Consider the following 19,309-nt stretch of genomic DNA (forward strand, 5'->3'; position numbering starts at 1 on the left):
CCAATAACACCATCGTTCTTACAGCCAGAAAAATCAAGTGAAAAGGTAAATCTGGTCACTTTCCCTCATGGCTTTAAATGCTTCACAGGCTATGAACTGACACCTGGCCTGACCTAAGACCAGAGACCTCTCACTTTCCCAGAGCCTGGCACGGCTGACCATGCCCAGCCCCCTGCCCCGCCCAAGTTTGCTCATGCCAACCACTCCTTTTGTCTGGAAGACACGGAGAAGAGCGATCCTGGGGGTGAGCCACCTCACCGTGCAGTGTGCGCAGGCCGGGGTCGACAGCGGCTCATGGTTAAGGACCTAGGAGGACGCTAGTTGGAGGGCTGGTGACAAGTGAATTTGAGCAATGACTGCATCCGTGGGCCCAAAGAGAGCCAGTGCCAGAGCATGCCACGTGAATGCAGCAAAAAGAGTACCCTAAAATCACATGGACAGAAGGGCTGTGCCCGGACACCAGCCACCCTACTCCTCCAAGCAGACCAGCGTTTGCTCGTTCACACAGTGGGCATCGTGGGAAGGGGAGAGGCAGCACGTGGGCTTCAAAACATACACACCTCCTCTCCACAGCCACCCCCACTCCTGCTCCTGCCGAGTGCCCAACGGCAACAAGAGGGTCCCGCCCTGGGCACCCAATGCCCCATTGCGACTGACCAGCGAGCTCCTTGGTGGAAAGCCGATTACACTGGGTGTACTTTCTTGCAGAAAAAACCAAACAGAAGTGCTTCCCCTCCCTAGGACAGACACTAAGAGACATAGTGGTGCAGTGGTTATGAGGAGGGCCAGCCACTCCATGGGGGGATAGACAAGCCTTTCTACTCCGTACCAAGTCGCAGTCTCGGAAACCCACAGGGACAGTTCTGCTCTGTCCTATAGGAGTCCCTTTCAATCAGAATCAACTCACTGGCAGTGAGTGGGGTTTTGAGGACAGACACTGACTATGAATCTATCATCTCTGTCTATTGTACTTCTCCTTGCCCCACCATCCATAAACGTACCTCGACCACACAGTACGGCCTCAATCAGATAAACTCTCGTCCCTGCAAGGGGCCCAGAGGCAGGATTGAATCCTCATAGGAGTCTCAGGTCAGCATAGTCTCAGATCCGAGTCTGTCAATATAGCCCATCAGTCAGAAGCAGCAGGCCCTTACAGAACTCGGGCCTGCCGTCTGCTGGGGCATCGTGTCTTCCAAAGTTGTGGTGTGGGACTTCCTGTCTCATAGTCAGTATGGAGGTCTGGAGACTGGGAGATCAGGGCTGGAGAAGACATCTCCCAGAATGATTGACCCTCAAGAGTTTTGCTTCTTGTTCTGTGTTGCTGAACGCTGGTGACCTGGAGGCGTTAAATGCCAATCTCGCTCACCGCGGTAAAGTTGATTCTGACCCAGAGCAGCTCTATAGGACGGAGCAGAGTGCTCCACAGGGGTTTCAGGGACTGTAAATCTTCATGGGAGCAGACAGCCTCAAACATCTCTTGTAGAGTGGCTGGTGGCTCTGAACCACGGAGGCTGTGGTTGCAGTCCAATGCACCACCAGGGTTCCTCACTCACTCAACTGCCAGCAAAGGTTATTGCATGTATTTCCTAAAGTTATGACAACAATATTCATCAAAGGCATTCTCAGCACAGAAAAGGAAAGACCATCGCTTGGTTTGAACTGGGGATTTCTTTGGCCTTAGTTATTCATTGCCCAACAATGCAGACACACGCTCATGTTGTCCTAGACTTGTGACAAATGCTCCAAACCAAAAACCAAACTCACTGCTATTGAGCCGATGCTGACTCATAGGGACCCTGTAGGACAGGGCAGAACTGCCCCAGTGGGTTCACAGGACTAACCCTTGAAGGGACACCCTGCCTTTCTCCCACCAGGTTTCCGTACCTGGGAAATGGTATGAGAGATGAGGCTGAGACTACCCCCAGCCTGAGCTGGGTTTCTCAGGCTGCTTAAGGAACAAGCTCTTACTTGGAAACACGGAGGATGGGTAATCTGTGCAGTGTCTTAATTAGGGCAGTTGTGTGTCAGATGACTGGATCTGTGAGCCGGGTCTCCTCCTTAGAGGGGTGTGTGTGTGTGCGCGTGCATGTGTGTGTACACATGTATATACACGGGGCAAGCAAGTGATGTCATGAGGAGATCCCTCCCAGAGTGGATTCCTGGCTCATCTAAATCCCCCTCTTCTTTGAGGTATACCCAGGAATCCAGGCAGCCCGTCTGTACTGGGCTGATCCCATCATATTCAATTCCTGAAAAATCTGGGATTTGTAAAACCACCTAGGAACAACCCTCCCACCCCCCGACTGTATCCTCCATGCCCAAGATAATCCCATCCTGGGAGGGACTCGGCCAACACTAGCCCAGCTGGCCAGACATCCATGGTACTTGTCTAGAGACAAGCAGCTACAGCAGCCAGAGCTTCTGGGGCCATCTGGTTCCAGCCCTCCCCGAGGCCTGGATGGATGTCCGCCTCGCCATTGGATTCCTTGAGACACTTCGAAAGGCTTCCAATTCATTCCTATGCTTCCTAAGACAGTTAGTCTTACTGACACCCCAAACGGTCTTCACACCTACAGGGGCCTCTCCTACCACCCGAATCAAAAGGCTGTCATCTCCAAGCCAACGCACTGCTTTCCAAACCCCTCCGCTGGATGAGGTCTCCCCGAGGGGATCGGCTTGTTCCCTCAGTTTGGGGGTTCTCCATGGCTGTGAGCAGCCATGACCTGCTCCCCATCCCTTTCTAGCCAACCACAAAGCGTAGCAGGGCCCACGCTGAGAATCGAATAAAAGCTATGAACTTCCTAGGAGAAAAACGACACCCCACCCCGACCCCACTGTGCCAATTTTAAGGGCTCTGAGGACTGCCCGTTGAAAGCCCCTCAGCCCTCTCTCCAAGAGCTGCCGCTCAAGCATCACCCCGTTGGTGACTGGCAGAGACGCCCTGTGCCGTCTTTCCAAAGACTCCATGAGCTTCTTTCACCAACCGTGTGCGGTCCTTGGCAGCAGTGAGGGTGGTCCCTGCCTTGGACATGTGAACACGGGCCTCTACTCCTGCAGGTCCTGGAAATCTGCGCGACCCGATTCCGCTATCAAGCTCGTTGCCCGTGGACCTTGGCACACTGAGCACAGGCTGACCCTTGGCGGGGAGCAGTGATGGGCAGAGCTGCATCCCGATGCTTCGACATCAGCCTCTGAAGCAGGTTGGTGAGGGCGGAATCTCCTTTTCCCACACAGCAACGACTCCATTCCCACGGGACTGGCATTTCCCAAAATGTGCCTGGTTTGGCAGTCCTGCCGTTCCGTTAGGAGTGGGGTCTACAGCCGGAAGGAAGCCTGCTCACCCCACAGCTCAGCCCCAGCCCTGGTTGGGCAGCGAGGGGACAAGGGCCGCGCGCTCTGCGGGGGGTGCTGTTCTCGGGTTCTCGGGGAGGGGTGCGCGGTCACCGAGTTACCTTTGTCAGCTGCTGCTCAGAGGAAAATCCCAGACCAAACACCGTGTTGGCTCTGCTGTCTGCCCACTGCCCAAACTTCTGTGATGTTTTGGTGAAAGTCATATTCGGGGTGATTGTGCTGTTTATGATCACCTGCAGAAAACCAGTGCAAAACAGAGGCATTACACAGGTGGGAAGCAGACACCAACACATCTCCCTAGAAGGCTTCCAGTTGGCAAAGCTAGTCCCTAAAGGCTGCATCCTGCACGCTGGGATATTTGACCCTGAGTCCTTCCTCTGCGGGTACATCCCAGGCCAAGTCGGATACATAACCGTGACAAGAGACTCAGCCACAGGCGGCCAGTCTCAAGTACGATCTTCCGAGCGATCCGTGGGCGAAGGTCTCTCCTAAGCACAGAACATTTTCACAAGCTATTATTTAGTTCCCCCCAAGCTGCCAGGCATCAGAGCTCCCTAATGGTTACCTACACCGCACATGCTCTTTTTAGAGCCTCTGAACCCCAGTGTCCAGCTCAAAATCCACTTAAGAGCTCCACGAGCAATCAGAGCCTGCTGCTTCCTAACAGGGAGGAGAAGGTTCACTCATCAGGATAATTTGTGTGTGGGTTAACTTAAAAAAAGATTCATTGTAAAGGCATGGGTGGGGTGAAGAGAAACCGGAAGTTTGCTATCACCGCTCCTTGGCCTAAAGCAACGTGGGATGGAGAGGTGATAGAGCCTGGGAAAGAGGAGAGACTCATCGAGGGACCTACTCGGCACACAGCAACCCCACAGAAGACAGAACTAATATATCCTTGCCTCCCTCCAGTCTCTGATCGACTGTCACTGGCCAAACCCAGTCGGAAGCCGAGGACCCGGAGGCATCGGTGCAATCTGTAAGCAGATTCAGAGCAGGTGACGAGGCACCAGGAAAGGAGCTGAAGGTGTAAAAGTTGATATCCATCCAGCACATGGCTCATCCATTCATCCCATCAACAAACGTTTACTGCGCGCTTCCTATAAATCAGGGACTCGGATACCAAAATGCACAGGTCAAGATCCCTGGTCCTCAAGTTGCCCAAAGTTAAGAGAATTGTGGAGAGATTTAAACAACATCGTGAAACAAGGTGATAGGAATATAAAGGAGCCACAATGGGCTCACGCCGGCGGAAGTCCTCGGAAGCTCTAGGACTCCCAGGAAAACTCGAGAAACAAGGCCTTGGAAATAACGAATTCCCCCATTGTTAAGTAATGGGAGCTGGTGGCCGGTGGTTTCACTGACATGCGGGTAAGTGCCGTGAGGGTCCCAGCTGATAGGCGCATGGTTTTATTTCTGGCAACAGCACATCCACACACGTCTCTGTGACCAGTGTGTGGCTGCAGACAAGTTCTCCCACTAACACACGTGTCTCAGTCTCATCAGGGTGCCTTTAACAAACCAGGATCTTTATCAACATGTGTCGCACGAAGACCAGCTAGCTCAAAGAAGTCATCTTTCCATTGGTCATTGCAGCCACATCAAAACTAAGGAAGGTGATTCTAAGGGGTGAATGAGCATCAGGATGGGGCTTGCATTTGCCAACGTGACTCGGAGAGCGAAGTCCAATCACGGCAGTGGTCTGAGGGGATCTGCCAGGCCCAATCCAGTCCAGGGACAGAGGTCAGCTCAGAAGGTCATAGCGACTTGTTTTTGTTTGTTTGTTTGTTTTTAATCTCTAAGGGAAATCTTGATAGATTTTTCCCGAAGGATCTAGGATGATCACGGAGGCTTATTATGAAAGAAATTTTCAGAAAAGTAAAAACTACATTGGCGAGTGGAAAACAGGCCAGGAAAAAATGTGCTTAGTACTTGTTTTCTACCATGACAAGCACCTATGCAGTCCTTGAGGTGGCAAGGGCTGTCCCCTGAGAATTTTGTTGGGAAGCCTCACCCTCTGCATCCCACAACCCTGATCTTGGCCTTCTGGACTTACTTCCCCAAACTCAGGCACATCAGAGTCCCTCAGGAGGCCCAAACTGCCACGTGGAGGTGGAGTACACAGAAGAGCGCCGGTTCTTCCAGGAAGGGTTAGAGCGGTGGAAATAATATCCCCAGAAGTACAGAGAGCTAGGCGGAGGAGAGGTCAACAGACAATCTCTTCGCAGTGTGCTATTTTTATTTAATAAAGGGTTTCATGACTTTGCGGCAATATTTTTTGACTCACACTCACACGCAGGCTACTCCCTCACCAAATACTGCCTCGTGGCCGAGTATCTAATAAGCAGGGCTCAGATTTTTGAATAGCCATCTAAGGAGGCGCTCTGAAAGAGTGAACATATTATTCATGTTGCTTATTTTGGCTATGCCGGCACTCAACAGTCAACGCAGAACTTTCCTTGTAACTGAAAACACAAACAAAGAAAAAAGGTCTTGCTCTCTTTGGTGTGGTCAATTAGCTGCACGTTGCTCAGCTATGTTTTGTTTTCATGTCTTTACCACTTTCCTTCCATCAATCATTTTGTTAAAGGACAGACTTTCAGGGCATAGGTCCTTACCTTAATTTTAAAAAGGCATCTAGGTAGTAAGTTACAATTGTCACTAATAATAGAAGTATAATTGCTATATACAATAGACTAATGAATTTGCTAATGAGCCATTAGCTTAAGAATAAACCCTAACTGAGTTGGTGGAAGCATCTTTAAAGTTAATATTAATAGCAATTACTATTATTTGAGCACTTAATAAGCACTTGCCTGTATTAGCTCACCTAAACCTCACACGCCTACTGAGTATGACTTATTCATCCTCATCATAAAGAAGAAGAAACAGAGGTTCAGAAGGTTAAAGAAACTTGCTCAAGGTATCCCCGCTGGAAAGTAGCCGCAGAATCGAGAGAACAACTCAGCTTATCTGACTCTAAAACCTGTATTTTCAACATGGTGTAGTGGTTACATGTTGGGCTGTGATCCACACAGGTCGGCAGTTCAAAACCCCCATCAGCTACTCAGGAGAAAGCCCGACAGTCTCAGAAGCTCAGAGGGGGTGGTCACTATGAGTGGGTCACTCTGATTCAGCATGGACTCCAGGGCAGTGAGTAGACAATATTCATTATGAGTCGGGATGGACTCAGTGGCAGTGGGTTTGGGTTACACTATGCGGTAGGCTTGGTGGTGCTGGGAGTTAAGCACTAGGCTAGCAACCTCAGGAAAGGACACGGTTGTCTGCTCCCATAAAGCCTCAAAAGTCCTAGGGAGAAGTTCTACTGTGCCTTCTAGGTTCATTAAGAGTTGGAATCAACTCAGTGGCAGCGAGTTTTCTGTGGTGGCTGTGGTGGCTTGCATGTTGCGGTGATGCTGGAAGCTATGAGACTGGTACTTCAAATACCAGCAGAATTACCTTTGTTGGGGAGGTTTCAGTGGAGCTTCCAGACCAAGGCAGCCTAGAAAGAAGCACCTGAAAGGCTATCATCTCCGATTTTCATCTGTAAATGCTTCAACTCCTCTTCACTTTCACCAAGCAAGGTTACGTCATCTGCGTATTACAGGTTGTTCATGAGTCTTCTCCTCCTCTGGATGCAATGTTCTTCACGTCGTTCAGTTTCTCAGATGATGTGCTCCGAATTCAGATTGAATAAGTAAGCTGAAAGGCTACAATACTGACCCGTTGTAAATCCTTCCTGGTTTTCAACCGCATTCCCTTTGAAGGACTCCCTTTGCATGAGCACAACAAAGTGTTCTGGAATTCCCATCCTTCTCAGTGTTATCCATAGCTTGCTGTGATCCACAATCCCGCTGCATAATCAATGAAACACAGGCAGGCATCCTTCTGGTCATCTGCTTCCAGCCAACATCCACCTGACTTCAGCAATGTACAGCTGCATCCACTTTTAACTTATCTTCTGCAAGGTTTTAGTTGCATGGGACATTGATGGCCACATTCAGTAATTTTTGTGTCCTGCTGCACTCCTTTTCTTTGGGATGGGAACAGCTATGGATAGCTTACAGCAGTAGGACAGGGGCTGTCTTCCAAGGTCCTTGGCATAGATGAGTAAGTACGTCCAGTATTGTATCCATTTTTGGGGAGAGACATCTAATTTGTATTCTGCCAATTTCTGAAACCTTGCTTTTCCCTAGTGCCTTGAGTGCAGCTTGAACTTCTTCCACATCATCAATTATTGACCATACGCTGTCTCCTGAAAGATCTGAATGTCGACTAGTTCTTTTAGGTGCCACGAGTCTGCTTATTCCTTCCATCTTCTTTTGATGCCACCTGGCTCACTCAATATTTTTGCCCACAGAATCCTTCAATATTGGAACTTGAGGCATGAGTTTTCCCCCCTTCGGTTCAAAGGTGAAGCATGTTCTTCCCTGTTAGTTTTCAAGTGATAGGTGCCTGCACACTTCATACGCTACTTTACTTTGTCTTCGCAAACCACCCTTCGGGAGTCTTCAGGCCAGCTCTTTCACTTCGTCAGGCTCTCATTCACTTGAGCTATTTGATGCTCAGGAGTAAGTATCAGAGTCTCTTCTGACGTCCATTTTAATGACCTTTTAAGTTTCTTCAAATATGACGTCATCACAAACCTTGATGCACAAGGCATCAAGTCTGTTCCTGAGGTGGTCTCTCATTCAGGTGGGATGTGCTCACAGTGATCCTCTGCTTTGTGGAATTGTTTTAATTTTCTTCAGCTTCAACCACAACTTGGAAATGAGCAACTGGCAGTCTGTGCCATAGTTTTGACTGTTCATATTTGAGCTTCTCCATTGTCTAATCCCACAGACGTAGTCAATTTTATTCCTGTGCATTCCACCTGGCAAGGCCCACATGTAGAGTCACAGTTCATGTTTTTAAAAAAGGAATTTGCAATGAACAGGTCTCTGATTTTGCAAAATTCTGTCATTTATAACCCAAAATGTCCGAGTGCTGATCCTCTTTAGTTTCCAATGTTCACATTAAAATCACCAGTAATCCCAGGGGCTTAAGTGGAGAGCAAATGTTTTGAGAATGATGAGGGTAACGAATGTACAAATGTGCTTTACACACTGATGTGTGTATGGACTGTGATAAGAGCTGTATGAGCCCTCAATAAAATGATTAAAAACAAAATGAAAAAAGCCCCAATGCATCTTGATGGCATATGGATCAATTTCAGAAGACAGCAGTTGCTTACACAAATGTTAAATTTCCTCATATTTAGGATTAGTGGGTGGCACATAAATTGGAATAATAGTCCATTTTAACTGCTCTTCTATGTAGGTATATGAATTTCACCTGATTACTCAAAGCACTGTACTTTAGGATAGGTCTTGAAATTATTCTTTTTAACAATGAACATCAACTTATCCTCAATCCTCATCAACTTATCGATCCCTGCCTAACAGATGATATGACTGTTTGATTTCAAATGACCAATACCATCCATTTGAACTCACTAATTCCCGGGACATCAATCCTGTGTGATGTGTTTCATTTCTGACACTTCTTTTCCGGGACTCATACTATGTACATCTCATGCTTCAACTATTCATGTCTGCTTGCTGCTGTTTTCATTTCCAAATACTCTGTTCAGTGCACATCATGAAAGTTGACTGTGCTTCAAGAAGTGAGCCCTTCCCTAGTTATAATTTGAGTGTCTTCAAATGCTCATCTTCTGGCATTTGATCAATGCTCCACTGTTATTCATAAGACTGTTGGATGGATCATTCTCTTAGTCTCAGAAAACAAGGGTCCAGTTGCCTGCCCTGAACTGAGCGTTCCTCAGCGTCTAGGCCCCATATCCTGGCCTCTACTAGGAATATCCTCAGATATTCCTCCTATCCACACAACAACACGGTCCACTCACTACCTCAGAACCAGAGTAGACACCAGAGTACTCGCTGTCAGAATGCACGGTGCTGGTCTTGTTGGACTGGACAGTGGAAATTGCTTTAGTCTTCCTCATTCCCTACTGACACTCCTGCTCTGTTGGGAGATCACTTTGATGCTGTCTCAGCATAGCTATTTCTCACTGGGTCACCGCCAGCAATGTGCTCAGGCAGTTACCAAGCACAGCCCACCAGATCCACAGCTGGATGTCAGCCACAGGGGTGAAAAACGGAAGCCCATTCTTCCCTACGGATGGCTCTCGTGTTTCCTCAGCTGGATCCCGGCGGGCTTTGTAGCCCTCTAGTTGTTTCCTGCAAGTCACCTTGCCAAGAGCTTGTAGACTCCCAAGATACAGAGGAGGGAGGAAAAGCAGGGAGGGGAAGTATCATGTCCCTGCGTCATGCTTCAACATGGCCATGACTCACCCGTGCGAGGGCAACAATCTCGGGCCACAACAGCAGGCCTGCCTCTACAATTAGTGGGACATTTAGAAGGTCTCCTCCCAGGAAAACCAGCGCACTGACCTTCACAAAAGCAGCAGGGTTGACAGAGGGGGCAATCATACCGTCAAAAATGGTCAACCCAATGAGAAAAATAGTCCATTTTGCTAAGTGCAGTTACAGATATGATTTTGCAACAAGGACAAAAGCAACCAATAAATGTGTGTGTGTTACACAGGTGCCTAGGGATATGCACATGGGTACTGGAAGGCACCCACAGTAAATGCACGTGCATGTATAGGTGTATCTGTACAGATATGTCCACGTGCTTCAAAACATTCACGAAAATGGAACTAAAAGACGATGGGATTTTTCCAACTTTTTTATGGTCTCCCTTACATACAAGGGAAAGTAAAAGAGTATAGCTATACAATTCATAGAAACCTTTATTAAACAAAAATATCAAATGTGAAGCTATCGTTTCTCGATATCTCCTCAAGTTAGGGTTCTGCACTTCTGAGGGCGGTGTTTCCGCCTCTGTAACGTGTGCGCTTCAATTTGCGCCCCAGCACTTTCAGCATCTGCAAGGGACTCAAACTGCATTCCTTTGCAATGTCCTTTGGGGTGGGGAACAAAAAGAAGTCTGAAAGGGCCAAGATCAGGGGTACAGGGTGGGTGGGATAAGGCTTCCCCATGAAATTCTAGAAGATAACCCTCTGCCCTTGATGAATGAGTAGATACTCTGTTGTGATGGGAAAGAAAATTTCTCATTTTCTTGGCTTTTTTCTCCACAAGTTTGCCATTTTCTTAATTATTTCTTCATAATAAGCCTCCTTGATCACCTCTTTCTTTGAGATAACCTGTCAAGATTAGCCTTTCTGAATCCCCCGAACAGTCACCTTCTCAGCTGAACTCTTTGCCTTAAGTTTTACTGGTCCTGCATATTCCCGTAGAAGTCAGTCAGTTTTGATGAAACTTTTTTTTTTTGGAAGACTCCCTAATGAAAACAAGGAAGTGTATTACTGAGAGAACTAGTCTGCAGCCATCCACAGATCGGAGACATTAAAAAAAAAACACCATTTTTGGTAATAAACCTGTTCGTGAACTTCAACCCTAGCAGCAATACTTTAACACTTTTTACTTATCCAAAAACATATAAGGGGTACCCCCCCGAAATGGGAGTACACATTTTTCCCTTTAGGCAAGCATTGAGCAATTCTCTCCGAGTTAGTACACTCAATGGCGTCACTTGGAAAGATTCTCTCTGATCACAGTGAATTTTGTTCACTACAGCAGTTTTGCTTGAATCTCATTTTGTGTGATGGCCGATTTAAGAGAACAGCGTGCGGCTGTGAAATTTTGTCTCCTGCTCGGGGAAAAATATTGCCGAAACTGTTGAGATGTTGAACACAGCTTACAAGGGCAGCACGATGGGAAAAACTCAAGTGTATGAGTGGTTTTCTCATTTCAAAAAAGGTGAAATGTCGATTGATGACAAACCTCCTTCTGGACACCTGTCAACTTCCCGAACAGACAAAAACGTCGCCTCCTAGTGCATTTGGAGTTTGTTCCACCAGGTTAGACTGTTAATTAAACTGTCTATTTAGAGGCTCTGAAAAGATTGTACAACAGTGTGTCACAAAAAAGGTCTGTTGGGGGACTGGTTTTGCCTCCATGACAATGAACCTGCTTACACAGCCATCTCAGTGCGCTAGCTTCTGGCCCCAAACAGCATGCCTCTCTTGCCCCACGCACCTAACTCACCTGACCTCACTCTGTGTGACTTCTTTTTGTTTCTGAGGATGAAGAGGGACATGGAAGGACAGCAATTTAATGACATAGAAGAGGCGAGGACTGTCAGAGCCCTCAATAAAAATGATTAATAAAAAGAGAGGCGAAGACAAAAAAACCAAACAAATGAGGGAGGTGCTGTCAGCCATCCCAACAAATGAGTTTGAAAAATGTTTCCAAGAATGGAACCTCAGATTTGACAAATGGGTTAAATGTAGTGGAGAGTACTTTGAAGGTGATAGGGTTGTTTTGTTAAAAAAAATGTAAATACATAGCTCTGAAAGAAATTCTGGGTTTTTATTTGTATCCCCTTATATGCATGTTTGTGTGTGCTGCATATATATCCATATGTTACAAACCACATATGGTCACAGGTACACAGGCTTCCTAGGCATAAACAAACAGCTTGTAGAACTGGTTTACTGGTGTGAGAGGCTTGAGGTCAGTCTCAGGGGCTATCTTAGTACGTTGGTATAGCAGAGTTTACAAAGATACCTTCTTCATCTGACTTCACTGGGTAGTGTCTGCACCAGTGTGCTCCACCTTCCTAATGCCCCCCCCCCTTTCATACAGTTCCTCCGGTGGTGACGCCCCAACCATAATGTGATTTTCGTTTCCGCTTCATAACTGCAGCTTTGCCACTGTTATAAATCACGACCCACAGGTTGAGAACCACTGGTCTAGAGGTTTAAAAGCTTGTGAGCAGCCATCTAAGATACAAATATTGGTCTCTACTTGTATGGAGAGAAGGAAATAAAACACTCAAAGAAATTCGTTCCTAGGACTACTCCAAAACACACAAAACAAAACAAAACATACAAAACAAAACAAAACAATAACAAAATAAAAACACACAAAACAAAACAATAAAATAAAAACACACAAAACAATAATAAAATAAAAACACACAAAACAAAACAAAACAAAATAAAAACACACAAAACAAAAATAAAATAAAAAACACAAAACAAAACAATAATAAAATAAAATAAAATAAAATAAACACAAAACAAAACAATAATAAAATAAAATAAAAAAACACAAAACAAAACAAAAAAATAATAAAATAAAATTAAAAAACACAAAACAAAACTCACTGCCTTGAGTGGATGCCGACTCGCAGTGACCCTATAGGACGGGGTAGAACGCCCTGTGAGTTTCTGAGACTGGCTCTTCATGGGAGCAGAAAGAGAGCTGGTTGCTTACTCCTCATAGCACCTGATGGTTTTAAACTGCTGATCTTGTAGTTCGCAGCCCAACATGTAACCACTATGCCACGAGACTACTAGTCCACCAAACCCATGCTGTCTTCTACTCTGAGGCCAGAAGAACTAGATGGTGCCCAGCTGCCACCACTTACCATTCTGACCAGGAAGACAGAGAAAAAGGCCCCAGATGGGTGATGGTGGTGGTAGTGTCTGAGGATGAAGAGAAGACACTGATTTTGAGCAGCAACCTAGAAAGCCCAGGGGAAAGAGTTCAAGGAAGCAGTCAGGGCAGAGAGACTGAAGGGAGTCCAGGAGGAGCCAAACCCAGAGCGTCAGGATGGGGGCGCCGCTGACCTGTTAGAGGAGGCAGGAGGACAACTGGTGTCTCTCCCAGGAAGGGGAAGATGAGTCTCGGGGAGATTGAAAGGGCGGCATCGTGGGTATAAGCTTTAGTTGGGGTCTGCCTCCTATGTATGTACACCCTCCCTTCCTTCCAGAGCTCGCTCTGAAGCTTCTGTGGAGAAAGAATGACCACCCCTGCCATTCAGGCACCTCCAACTCCTGGCGCCCTGAGACGCACCAGATAACTGGGCCCCGCAGGGCTGTCTACGGGTGGTTTCTCAGAAACAGGCTTTGCTGCTCAGATGCCTCTGAGTGAACCTGACGCTGCAACCTTTTGGCTAGCGGCCCAGTGTGTGCAGAGTTTGGGAAAGACTGCATTCCCGCAGACCGGGGGATCGGGGCCACACAATGCACAGAACACCTGCAATTAAGCTCTACGAGGAGGGAGAAACCAGTTACATTCTACAGCTGTCGAGCAGTCTCCCCACTCTGAGCTCGGAGAAGCTGCTCAGGAAGTGAGAGACAGGCTCTCCCTGGGACGTCCTTCTGGAGGACAAGGAGATGGAGGTTCTGCGCGTGAGGTGGAGCTCCAGAAGGGATGGGCATCTTGTCTGCTTCCAGACTCGTTATTAACAGGTTCTTTTTTTTTTTTTAGTAAGGCATAGGCAAAGAGGGAAAAGCATCATTTCTTTTTTTGTTGTTTGTTTTTTGTTTTAAACGTTTTATTAGGGGCTCATACAACTCTTATCACAGTCCATACATATACATACATCAATTGTATAAAGCACATCCATACATTCTTTGCCCTAATCATTTTCTTTTCTTTCTTTCTTTTTTTCCCCTTTTCTCTTTTTACATTTTATTAGGGACTCATACAACTCTTATCACAGTCCATACATATATATACATCAATTGTATAAAGCACATCCATACATTCCCCGCCCCAATCATTCTCAAAGCATTTGCTCTCCACTTAAGCCCCTTGCATCAGGTCCTCTTTTTTTTCCCCTCCCTCCCCCCTCCCACCCCCATGTGCCCTTTGTAATTTATACATCGTTATTTTGTCATATCTTGCTCTATCCGGAGTCTCCCTTCCTCCCCTTCTCTGCCGTCCCTCTCCCAGGGAGGAGGTCACATGTGGATCCTTGTAATCAGTTCCCCCTTTCCAACCCACTCACCCTACACTCTCCCAGCATCGCCCCTCACACCCTTGGTCCTGAAGGTATCATCCACCCTGGATTCCCTGTGCCTCCAGCCCTCATATGTACCAGTGTACAACCTCTGCCCTATCCAGCCCTGCAAGGTAGAATTCGGATCATGGTAGTTGGGGGGAGGAAGCATCCAGGATCTGGGGGAAAGCTGTGCTCTTCTTCGGTACTACCTTGCACCCTGACTGACCCATCTCCTCTCCTAAACCCCTCTATGAGGGGATCTCCAGTGGCCGACACTTGGGCCTTGGGTCTCCACTCTGCACTTCCCCCTTCATTCAATGTGGTATATATATCTATATAGATATATACACACACACACACATTCTTTTTTTTTTTTTTTTTGCATGATGCCTTATACCTGGTCCCTTTGGCACCTTGTGATCGCACTAGCTGGTGTGCTTCTTCCATGTGGGCTTTGTTGCTTCTGAGCTAGATGGCCGCTTGTTTATCTTCAAGCCTTTAAGACCCCAGACACTATCTCTTTTGATAGCCGGGCACCATCAGCTTTCTTCACCACATTTGCTTATGCACCCATTTGTCTTCAGCGATCCTATCATGGAGGTGTGCAGCCAATGATATGATGATTTTTTGTTCTTTGATGCCTGATAACTGATCCCTTTGGGATCTCTCGCTCACTCAGGCTGGTGTGTTCTTCCATGTGGGCTTTGTTGCTTCTGAGCTAGATGGCCGCTTGTTTATCTTCAAGCCTTTAAGACCCCAGTCACTATCTCTTTTGATAGCCGGGCACCATCAGCTTTCTTCACCACATTTACTTGTTCACCCACTTTGGCTTCAGCAGTTGTGTCGGGAGAGTGAGCATCATAGAGTACCAATTTAATAAACGAAAGTATTCATGCATTGAGGGAGTGCTTGAGTAGAGGCCCAAGGTCCTTCCGCCACCTTAATATTAAACCTATAAATGTAGACAATTAGATCTATTTCTCCATCCTCATATATATGTTTGCATGTACACGTCTTTGTCTAGACCTCCATAAATGCCCCTTGACTCCCAGCTCCTTCCTCCCTCTCCCTTGACTTTCCTCCTGCCCCACCACCATGCTCCGTCCCCACCTGGGCTACAGCTATACCTCTTCTCTACGCAACCTTACCCTTGATCGTTCCCCATCAGGCTTGTCACTCCCCGTCACTACCATTTTGGGTCCCATGTTGTTCCCTTGTCCCTGTGTTTATTAACACCACTTCTTTACCCTCCCCCCCCTCCCCCACCCGGATCTGTCTGTCCCCCCGCAACTGTCTGTCCTATTGTTTTTCCTCCAGATAGTTCATCCAGCCTGTCCTATTCAGACAGACCTGTGGAGACACTAACATGCACGAAAACAAGACAGAGGAAAACAAAGCAACAGTATACAACCAGACAATAAAACAACAAAAACAAACCACTGACAAAGAACAAAACAAAACACTTCACAAAAGAAAGGCTTGTAGTTCGTTCAAGGATCGTTTGCTGGCCCTTAGGAGCGTTTTCCAGTCCAGTCTGTTGGGGCACCATGCCCTGGCCCAAAAGTCCACTTTCAGCATTCCCTGGGGACCTTGCCATTCCATTCCCTTGCTGTTCCACTGCACTCCCCCAGTGGGGAAAAGCATCATTTCTTGAAAACCTACTATGTGCCAGGAACCTTCCGGACCCCTTCCTCCCTAACAGAAAGCATCCTCTAGTTTATGTTTATCCCAAACGGTAAACTCTGCGGACAGAGGGAGGAGGCAGCCCTGAGCGGGGCCTGGAGAGTCATTTCCCATTCCCCAAAGCAAGTCCCCAATAAGCAGAGTTTCAGACATTGACGTCCTGAGTCCTCACACTCCCTGGACACACAGTGGGGGCTGATTAATATCCCAGGGCTGCAGGCCTCTCCCCACTGCCACGGCGTCCACTCTGACTCACAGTGACCCCACAGGACAGGGGAGAACTGCCCTCGGAGTTTCCAGGACTTATCACCCTTCATGGAAGTAGAAAGCCCCATCTTCCTCCCCAGGAGCTGACTGGTTGTTTTGAACTGTTTGCTGACCAACATGTAACCAAGATGCAAGCAGGGTTCCTGGCAGCTGCTCTGCAGTTGCTCTCAATCACACTTCCGTGACCCACACATAACTGAGGACCAAGGGCAGGAGGCCCAGCCAGGGAACCCGAGAGAAACCCCCGCTTCAGGCAAGTCTTGCCCGCAGGCGCAGGCAGCTCTTATACGCGTGGCGCTGGTGCGCTGTGTCTGCCCAGCGAGCAGCACACAATGAAAGCACGCCCAGCGACAGCTCATTGAACAAATGCTCTGGAAACCAAGCGCCTCTGTCAGGGAGCTAGCTGGCTGCTCTTCCCCAGACCTCACATCCAGCACCCGAATGGGGTGGGGTGTGAGATTCCCCGCAGGGCTCTGGGAAGCTGGGGAGTGGAGAAGGGCCCTCAGGTGGTTCCCCTCTGTTGGGTCGATCTTGGTCAACATGCTGCGATTTGGGTCCTTGATTCCACTTGGAAATCCCCCCCTTGGCCACTCCCATTCTGTGGACATTGTACACTTGCCATACACTGGGGGTGGGGTGTGTGTACTCCATGCTCAGTGCAGGGGGCCAAAGAGGCCCCCCTCCAAGTGTCCAGTCCTTAAAGAGCTCACCGTCTCCAGGCAGTGCCACGTGGGCTATCAGGCTACATAAGCGCCTAGAGTTGGAGTCCCCGGGGGCTGCCAATGGTGGCTTGCTCCCGCGCCAATGGAAGGAAGGGCTGGAGGTCTGGGTCCACCCATGGCACCTTGGGAGAAAGGCCTGGCAATCTACTCGTGAAAAATCAGCTCCTGGAACCAAACCGTAAGGAGCACCGTGCCGTTCGGACACGTGGGGGTGGTCATGGGTCAGAGCCGACTCAACAGCACCTGGAAGGCGGTGGGGGTAGGGGTGGGGGATGCCAGAAGACGCAAATCCAGAGTGAGAGCAATGCTGGCCATTGCACCCCAGAACTCCAGCCACTCACGTCTTTAGGCAGCATCTTTGGTCGACACATGCAATACGTCCCTGCGTTTCAGGGAGATGCTGAGCACAGCATCCTGTGATGAGAGTGCGCTGTGTGCGTGTGTGCGTGTGTGTGTGTGTGTGTGTGTGTGTAGAGGCCCTCCTTCCGTGGCTTCTTCCCCAAGTAGAGTATGACAAACGCCAGGGCCAGGCACAGCTCTGGGCCTGGTGCAGGGGCACAGCTGCTGAAGCTGTTGGTGAGTGCACGCTGCCCGGAGGGCTGCCATGCTTCCCTCAGCGCCTGAGTCTGGTGTGTCCTTTGCTCAAAACGACTTCCATGTCCCTTTCACACCAGCAACTTGCTAAGGAGGTGACCCCTTTTTGGCCTACAGAGACTTCTTGCTTTGAGAGGGACAGCTGGCCTGGAAGTACCACTCAAGACGTGTGGTCATGGGTTTACTGTGGCCAGATCCACAGAGAGGCAGGGCCCGGGGCCCCAGGCTCAGAGAGGCACACACAGCCAATGGGGCAAGCCATGCTCTCCCAAAGTCTAACCATATCAAACCACCTGCTATCTCGGTTCAGATCAACATATGGGAGCAAGGGCTTTAACAAGGAGGGTGCTTTTCCCAGCACGATAGAACACTGCGGTGGGGAAGCCACGATGCAGTCATCCTGTCCCAGTCCAGGCGACTCCAGTCACCTGACTGGGATTCTGAGGAATGTGTGAGCCCACGGCTGGGCAGTAGTGGCAGGGCAGTGCCCCAGGCCCCGGGCATTGGAGGCCACAGTGTGTGGAAGCTGGAGAGATGCTTGAGGACAGGCAGGAGCAGAAACCACGCTGAGTGCGCAGGCCTGAAGGGTGGCAATAGCGAACCGGGGTCTTCTCCACTCCCCCCACCCTGACTGCGGGGCAGCTGGAGGCACTCCTGGTCTAGACCTGCAGAGTTTCACTCACTGCCGTCATCAGCTCAAGAGAAGGCCCAGCTGGTCCTGCAGTCCCCCGGTGCTGTGGCAGTCACTCGGGGCCCGGGGAAGTCGGGGGAGCATGCTCCAGGAAGGGCAGGCAGCTGGGGGCAACAGGAGCAGGGACCCCAGGTCCTCTGACTCATTAAGTTCCAGCGGCGCTCCATGGCTCAGGCTCTCACTTCCTAAGTGACTCTGACACTAGATGGTTCCCCCAAACTGAGCCTGCATGAGTTCCACTCTGCAGCGAGGGGCTCAGCCCCCCCCATCCAGTTTCCCACAGTCATCTGACTTAGCGAGCACCCCACCGCACGGTCACAGCCTCCAGGAACCACAGGGCCTTCACCATACGGCAGCTGACACTGTGACAATGACCAAAAGCCGGCTAATCGGACCAACGCACTGTCCCTAGGCAAAGGAGCTTTATGGGTCTGTAACCCCACTCTGCTCGGATCACTCCCCCGACAGAAGTGAAGGCCCTTCTCCGGGACCGCAGACGAGCTGACAGCCTCTCTGGGTAACAGAAAGCAGGTCGCTGTGATTCACCAGCTCTCGGGGGACAGCAGGGCAGGAGGCCAGGCGCCCCCAGCTCCCAGGCAGAGAGAAGAGGCGTGGTAATGACAAAGGTGCCTCCCTGCGGGGGGAGGGGCAAGGCCCCTCTCAGAGACTGCTCATCCCACCAGAACCCTGCAGTGCTGCTGCCCAGCCTGTAGATGACAGGAGACAGTTCCACAGCTCCAGCACCTCCTCGGAGTCCCCCGCCACATGGCTGTTAGCTGGCTGAACGTGGAAGCAGACAGCCAGGGGCAGGATACAGCGCCAGTCCTGCCGAGCTAGGCCAGCAGCGTGAACGTAGCTGCTGCCTCGGCCCTGGCTTGGGCTGTGCACCTGGGCCTCCGGCTCCCCTCCTGGGTAAGCAGCGCATCACAGCAAGAGAAGGAAGGAGAACAGGACCTCTGGCCAAGCTGCCTGATCTGCATTCTCTCTGCGGCTGAGGGCACAAAGCAGGTGCTCTGAGAATGTGGGCTGAAGGGAGAATTTTCCTTCTGAAGCAGGAATCCCATCCAGGGTGAGGAGTCCCTGGCAGGCTCTCAGGCCTTACTTGAGAGCTGCCCCACAGCCT

The 19,309-nt window shown here is 49.3% G+C and overlaps 1 protein-coding gene across 1 annotated transcript in view; it reads right to left on the bottom strand.

Moving 5' to 3' along the window:
• HOMER2 (homer scaffold protein 2) overlaps nt 1–19,309 on the bottom strand; it is a 100,154-nt gene that overhangs the window by 23,186 nt on the left and 57,659 nt on the right. Inside the window, exon 3 of the mRNA XM_075557304.1 lies at nt 3,453–3,584. Coding sequence (XP_075413419.1) covers nt 3,453–3,584 — 132 coding nt within the window. The remainder of the gene's footprint in view (nt 1–3,452; nt 3,585–19,309) is intronic.

The sequence above is a fragment of the Tenrec ecaudatus genome, chromosome 9 (assembly GCF_050624435.1).
Source record: "Tenrec ecaudatus isolate mTenEca1 chromosome 9, mTenEca1.hap1, whole genome shotgun sequence".
Taxonomy (NCBI): domain Eukaryota; kingdom Metazoa; phylum Chordata; class Mammalia; order Afrosoricida; family Tenrecidae; genus Tenrec; species Tenrec ecaudatus.